Source organism: Onychostruthus taczanowskii, unplaced genomic scaffold (assembly GCF_017590055.1).
Source record: "Onychostruthus taczanowskii isolate IOZ18803 unplaced genomic scaffold, ASM1759005v1 scaffold29, whole genome shotgun sequence".
In the NCBI taxonomy this organism is placed as follows: domain Eukaryota; kingdom Metazoa; phylum Chordata; class Aves; order Passeriformes; family Passeridae; genus Onychostruthus; species Onychostruthus taczanowskii.
Window position 1 is genome coordinate 3,777,387 of NW_024500239.1, and position 7,112 is coordinate 3,784,498.

General features: G+C 48.0%; 1 protein-coding gene across 1 annotated transcript; it reads right to left on the reverse strand.

Annotated features, from left to right (window-relative positions):
- Positions 1–1,585: 1,585 nt before the first annotated feature.
- On the reverse strand, positions 1,586–7,057 carry IRX2 (iroquois homeobox 2). Its single transcript, XM_041408118.1, has 5 exons — positions 6,738–7,057; positions 4,443–4,848; positions 3,293–4,036; positions 2,493–2,560; positions 1,586–1,796 (listed from the first exon to the last, which is right to left on the reverse strand). Exons 1-4 carry the CDS (start codon positions 6,978–6,980, stop codon positions 2,517–2,519), a joined length of 1,437 nt encoding a protein of 478 aa, XP_041264052.1. The 5' UTR covers positions 6,981–7,057; the 3' UTR covers positions 1,586–1,796; positions 2,493–2,516.
- Between the last annotated feature and the right edge of the window lie 55 nt (positions 7,058–7,112).

The window sequence follows — 7,112 nt, forward strand, 5'->3', positions numbered from 1 at the left end:
GGGTGAGAGGGGTGCACAAGGGAAGATGCATCATGGGAATTGCGTATATGCATTCAAGAAAAACAGCTTCCTTTCCCCCTATTTCGTATAATCACAACATATTTCCGGACTCCAGACTAGCAGGGCTCTTTATCCAGTTAACCTTCCCAAGGCTGATGCCTGAAGTATCTAAGATCACTTTCAAATGCCCTTTCTAACAAGACCTGAGCAAGAGGCCACTAATTTTCACTGAACAAAAAGCCACTGGAGAGAGATCCGTTTGTCAATATCAACTGGTCCAGCAATTTCCCATCTTCAGACACATCAGCCTATCTGAGCTGGCAGATGTTTAGACAAGATTTTATAAATTGTTCAATATCAGACCATAATGAACCCCAACTGACCATTCCAAAGCAGCTAAAAGCATTCAGGATCTCCCCTGCTGGGATCTAATAATGCTCTCACGCTGGAACATTATTAATCATGGAATAAAATAGATGAGCCTCTTGAAAAATAAGTGTATGATTGATTAAAGGGCAATCTAAGAAGCTATTATTCTTGTTTTATAACCGTAAGTTATATTCACTCAATTTATCTTTTGGGGAAAATAAATGATTGTTCGTTTCTTTTCTGAAATTATATTATATGAGGATTCCCATTATTTTGCTAAAAATGAAAATGATGAGTTGGCTAATTTTATTATTCAAATCAAAGCGGACTTCCAATGTAACTGTAAAGGTATGGTTTACTGATATAAAGAGGGAAAACCATTTAAAAAAAAAGACCCAAACAGGTATTTCATTTTTAATCTTTTTTTTTTCCCCTTGCATATTTTAGCCAGAAGCCGAAAATAAATATTTAGAAGTAAGCCATGGTTGATATTTTTTACCTTAGAAATAATGAATTTAAAGAATGATTAATAAAGAGCTACTTCACACCCAATATAAATAGTTTATAAGAAACATGCATATATTCCCATCACCCTTTCTACGCATATTCATGTATATATACAAATACGTATTTGTACATATGAGTGTATTTAAAGCTTAAGTATAACGGAACAAGCCAGAAGGAATTAATTTATGCAAAGTATATATTTGCAACATGTTTAAATTGCTTACTCATTTTATGATCTTAGCTCTACTAGTGAAATTACAAATTTCCTCCTTTTCTAAATAATAAATTGGTATTTTGAGGGAAATGAACGAAAAACACAATGTTGTTGCAGACTAGTCTGTTTTTATTTACAATTAGAGATATAAATTAGTAAAGAATTCTTGTTAAACAACCAAAGATTGTATAACCATCAACGTTTCAAATAAAAACCAGGCAAAATTTATTTACAAAAAGTTCAGATTTCATTGCAATACAACTTGCATAAATTACTAGAAGCTTTATATCGTTACAAAAATAAATATCAAATTTGTTTCCACTTTGTAAGGACTCAAGTTCTCCAATCACGTCTTTATTATCTCTACTGTATACATCTTTTACAAATAAATTTTACAATAAATCCTATCACACCTATCGAATAGATACCGTGGCAATGAAGTGATCAATTCAAGATATCCTGAGAAAAACAGATCTGTTTTCAAAAGTCACACATACATTGGGGAAACTATACTATACCAGCAAACTCACATATGTCCAACAAAATTCTGGTTTAATAATTAGATTCTGAAGATTTAATAGTGCTCTGTGGTCTTCTTTTATACAGTGGCACCAGATGTGATCCGGATTTAGAGATTTGTTATATATTTTAGCTCGGGGAGAGATGATGGCTTGCTGACTTTTTTCAAAGCAATTGTGACACCTACCTGTGGACCAAGGAAAAAACCAGATCATCCAAAAATCCTTCAATTAAACTCTAGCACCATTAAACGGGGTGGGCGGGAAAGGAAGTAAAGCAAAATTCTTACTCTTCTAATTTCTTCTAACAAAAATAAAAGTTAGTTGAAAAATATTGGCAAGGTGATTTTTTTTGTTGTTGTTTATTTCTCTGTAAATGTGGAAGTATTCAGAGTGCTAGCCAGGCAAGAGCCAAGTCACAGATAACGTACCTTGCTTAAGACTCACGTCGGTTTCTTACAGTTGTCCCTTTTTATTTTAAATACGCAGTCACTGCGTGAAGCCCCCACTCAATTTTAGCACTACCACGTGAGCACAAGCACCCTGTTTTTAAATAACAGTACTTTCGAAGTTTGGGGTTTTTTTCTCTCATGAAGATTTCTTTCTGTAAATTTTAAGCAGACCCTAAGTCTGTGCCTTACACAAGCGAAGAAGAGTATGCAAAGTGAGGGAACGTCTAACCTGGCTTGAAAATTAAGGCAAACCCAAGAAATAAAAGTAGTCATAAGAGGTTTCCGGAAACAGCAGAAAAAATAATGCTTTACTTTGTGACCAAACTCTCAAGTAATGAAGCAAGAAATTAACGTTAAGTGAGTCTAGAACTGTACAGCACGTCTCAGACCCGATGCCAAATGATCAGTGTAATAGAAAATGTTCTCACTTACTTGCATTGCTGTGTGATTGCACTTCTATAGGTATGGTTGTACTCCTACTGTGCAGACTTCAGTGGGATCTGTCAAAATATAACCGCCAGTTAGTCACAGGACACAGCCAGCTAACTAGATTATACAGTCTGTGTAGGTCCCAACCCTCACTGGTGCACAATTCGTAGCTGGGTCGTTTAAAAGACTAACCAATATTTTATATTTGCTTGTATCTCGAATAATTTTGTAGAATAAAAGTTTTGCATATTAGTGCAAAACTTTTTCGAAAAAAAAAAAAAAAAAAAAGGCCCCAAAACCCAAACAACCAAGAAGCAACCAGTTACAAAAAAATGTCACGCTCCACGTAATTTCACGTCCAAGGTCAGCAATTATCTGAACCCAAAGCTGAAAAAAACCCCGTGAGAATACAGGAAACAAAGAGAGTCAAACCAGTTTGTCAGGAAAACAATAAATTAGAGTCAATGACACCAATGCTTTCTGGATAGCTCTGTGTGTAGTTTTCCTTTTTTTAAAAAAACTACTTTTCAAAGCTGCATCTGCAGCCTGTGAGACTGATCTAAAAGTCGTCTTTCGCGTTTCCTTTCGCGGTTCTTAGGGGCAGGTACCGATACGACGGCGACACGCAGGTTTAAATCCCCAGGTTATGTGAGTGCCCATCTTCGCTCTGGCAGCGGTGGCACCGAGCTCGCTGTATTTTCCAGAGAAGGTTTCAGTATTTACAGCGCGTAGGGGACGTCTACGGGTCGGGGAAGAAGGACGAGGGAGAAGAGGGAAGAAAGCGGCGGAAACAAGTCACCTACCTTTCTTGGAGTCATAGCTAGAGGGCCTGTAATGTTGTTCTAGCTGGTTAGTTATCGTTTTCAAAGAGTCACTGCTCTGTTTGTGGACAGAGCTGGCATTTAGGACAGTCTGACTTAGTCCCTCGTTTGAAGCCACTGCTGCGGAGTTGTATCTCAGGATTCCCTGGCTCTGCAGAGCGTTAAAGTTCCCATAGTTTGTATAGTTGCTATAAAAAGGTGAGGTGTAATAAATATGCCTCCCCAGGAGGGAGGAGGGCGAGTAGGCAGCGCTGTGCGGGGCGGAGGCGGGGGTGGCCGAGGAGAGCGGCGCAGGCTGGCAGCCTTGGCCCAGGGTCTGACTCTTGAGGTCCGAGGTGGCGATTTCGGCCAGAGACCAGAGCTTGGGCTTGCTGGCCGGCGTCGGGGGGCCGGGGGAAGCGCGGGGCCCCAGAGCTGCCTTGCTAGCGCTGCGGGCGGCGTCGGCGTGCGGGTGGCCGAGGAGCGGGGCCTCCACGGCCGCCAGCGGCGAGGAGGTGGCGGGCTTGGCCGGCGGGTCGCGCTCCCCGCCGCCGCCGTCATCCTCCTCGATGTCCTCCTCCTCGTCGTCGTCCTCGTCCTCTTCCTCCTCCTCGATGTCCTCGTACTTGTCTTTGCACTCCGAGCCCGACTCGCACAGGGGGTCTCCCGCTCGGCAGGGCAGCTTCTCGCCGTCCGATTCGGCGGAGCAGGAGTGGTCCGTCAGCGAGTCCACTTGCAAGCTGATCCCTGCGGAGGCCCGCCGGGCACAGAGAGGCAGTGAGGAGGGGCGGCAAAACAGAGCGTGAGAGAAGCGAGCCCAGCCACCACCGCGCCACCGCTGCGGCCAGGCAGGCTCAAGCCATCCCGGCCTTTTCCCGCTCCAAGAAGCATCCATCCCCACGGGCCGTCTCCTCCGCTGCGCCCCCCGCACCTCCCCGCCTAGCCCCTCGCGGTCGCCAGCCGCCTCCCGCCCGCCTCGGCAGTGATAGGCGACAAGTGACCGGAGCAGCCGGGGGCGACGGGACGGGACAGGTTTGGGGGTCGCTTTTGTTAAATGCCTCACCCCCGCTCCTACCCCGCTGCCCCGGTCCCGGGGGACTCGACGGGGCGGGATGCAGCCACCCCGCCGGGGCCGCAGACACCCCACGCCTACCTTCGTCCTCCGCGGAGGTTTCGTTGCTCTCGGGCATCTTCTCGGGACTCTCCTCCTTACTCCTCGCTCCATCGCCTTCGTCGTCGTCCTCGTCCTCGCTCTTGTTCCGCGGGGCCCAGGTCATCTTGTTCTCCTTCTTGAGCCGCCGGCGGGCGTTGGCGAACCAGGTGGAGACCTGGGTGAGGGTCATCTTGGTGATGATGGCCAGCATGATCTTCTCGCCCTTGGTGGGGTAGGGGTTCTTGCGGTGCTCCTGTAGCCAGGCCTTCAGCGTGGCCGTGGCGTCGCGGGTGGCGTTTTTCCTGTACGCGGGGTCGTTGAGCTGGTAGGGGTAGGCAGGGCTGCCGTACGGGTGATAGCTGATGGCTCCGGTCATCCCCGTCGTATGGGCGTCGTAAGGGGAGCCCTGGACAGAACAGAACGGTGGGGTTGGCAATTTGTTATTGCTGATAGCCATTAGTGAGTTGTCAAGGCGAGATCGGCGGTTATATTTGTATTTCCCCGGGATGGTGTCTTGTATCCATATTCTATGAGGGGGAGTAGCAGCACCCAAAGGCCATTAAGTTACAATTCTCCCCCCCTCCTTCCTCCGCCCAGCACACAGACACAGGCACACGCGCTTAAAATCGGCGATGTTTTAATCTTTCTGACTAATTTCAGCTCCTTGTAATTGAATATTTCCCAATATAATTTTTGAACAGCGCAGACGTTTTAAAGGCCCTACAGGTAGTGTCTTGATATCAACATTTCTCTCAAAGGTTCAAAAGATGTTTCCTTTTTTGCTATAGAAAATACAACAAAGCCGCCACTTAGCAATTCACTGCACTAATGCATTGCAAATCCAATTTGCAAATCAGAAGATATGCACCGTTTCGAATTGTTCAAATGCGATGTAATTAGCATTTTAATTCGCTCTTTAACGTTTAAATTGCGCTTATTTAAGTCTGCATAATGCAAGAAAAGTTAAAGATATCCCTAAGAAACTCGCTAACTTTCAGCACGTCTGTGTACCCCGCAGATCGGAGAGTCATAGGCTCAACATCGCCCAATATCCCGCACAGTTCACAACCTCGCTGCAACTTCCAGCCACTCGCCTACTGCTTCTCAACAGGAAAAACAAGAGAGACCCTCAGATCTTTTATACCACCTCGAATAAAGACTGCACGACAATTTATGCACTGTATTATGAACAGACGGAAAGCAAGTAGTTTCCCTGTCACTTTGCAGGGAGAGAGAACTACCCCGCTGCCATCCTCTCCTAGGATATCGACAGCGGCTCTAGTCTCAAATTCAGAGCACAGGTCTTTGTGTGTACGGACTAGATGTATGTCTGACTCTCTGAGTGCATGCGTGTTTATAAAACTATATAACCATCTAGACGTGCCGTTTATTTCTATAGTTTATGGTTGTATTTATATACTTTATGCACAGAACACACACAACATGCAATTGCAACAGCTCCTTAAACTAATAAGAAGAAAGTGAAATCCGAAACTGCGGCCACTACGACCATTTTGGGCTTAAGCGAAGCTCACAGATCGCAAACAGATGCTCCCTTTCATTTCCAAAATCCAGTTAAACCATTAGCACAAAACACACTGAAAGTAAATAAAACCACACGGGGATAAAGCCCCCAGCGCCTCTAAACATCGACTTAAAAGAGAGAGAGAAGAAAAATTAGGGGAAAATAAAAATAGAAGAAGAAAAAGGAAACCCTCCCTTGTGCTATCACTGCGAAAAGAAAAACAAATACATATTTAAAAAAAAAAAAAAAAAAAAAAAAAAAAAAAAAAAAGCAAGCCTGGGACACACAGACACGGGAACGGGGGGAGAATGGAAGCATCCAACCCAGCTGGCTGAGACCATCCGTGTTTCCTTAACCAAAGCGCCCTCCCGGCTCCACAAACCGCGCGGAGAGCCCGGGACCCAGGCCGGCACCGCGCTTGGCTGGGACGCGAAGCGGCGCCCGGCTCCAGCCCCAGCCCCGGCCCCGGCCCCGGCCCCGGCCCCGGCCCCGGCCCCGGCCCCGGCCCCGGCCCCGGCCCCGGCCCCGGCCCCGGCCCGCCGCTCCGCTCGCCTCCGCTCCGTTGCGCTCATCCCCGGCCGGGCTGCGGGAGGCGCGGAGCGATGCGCGGCCGGCGCCGGCAGCGCGGAGGCGGCGGCGGCGCGGGGAGCCCGCTTGTGCGGCGTGGTGTCGGGGGCTGATGGTGAGTGTGTGAGGAGAAAGGCTGAAGATGATGAGGATGAGAATGCGGATGCTAATGAAGAAGGAGAGGGTTTCTCTTCGGTAGTTACCATATAGGAGGGGAATCCCGTGGCGGGGTCTGTGGAGTACTGGAGCGGGCTGGTGAAGCCTGTGGCCGCCGCCTGGGCGGTGAAAGCTGCCGATCCCGGGTAAGGGCTGAACGCCGATCCCGACGAAGACCTGGCCAGCTCCTCGCTCCTGGGGGCCGCCAGCGCCGACGCCCCGTACGCCGGGCAGGAGTACAGAGCCAGCGAGCCGGGGGGCTGGTAGAGGTAACCCTGAGGATAGGACATGGCTTGCACTGGCGTGCACAGGAGCAGGGAGGGGGCGAGGGTGACCGGCCCTGCTGCTGCCGCTGCTCCTGGCGCTGCTTTCGTGCTCTCCCTCTCTCCCGCCCGCCCTCCCGCTCCCGCCCTCCCTCCCTC

Bases quoted from the DNA above. Each gene is read 5' to 3' on its own strand.
- IRX2 (XM_041408118.1), bottom strand. From the start codon at position 6,980: ATGTCCTATCCTCAGGGTTACCTCTACCAGCCCCCCGGCTCGCTGGCT. The intron at 4,037-4,442 runs GTAGGCGTGGGG...GGGCCTCCGCAG, and splicing joins AACCTCCGCGGAGGACGAAG to GGATCAGCTTGCAAGTGGAC. The intron at 2,561-3,292 runs GTAGGTGACTTG...ATATTTTGACAG, and splicing joins TAGCTATGACTCCAAGAAAG to ATCCCACTGAAGTCTGCACA.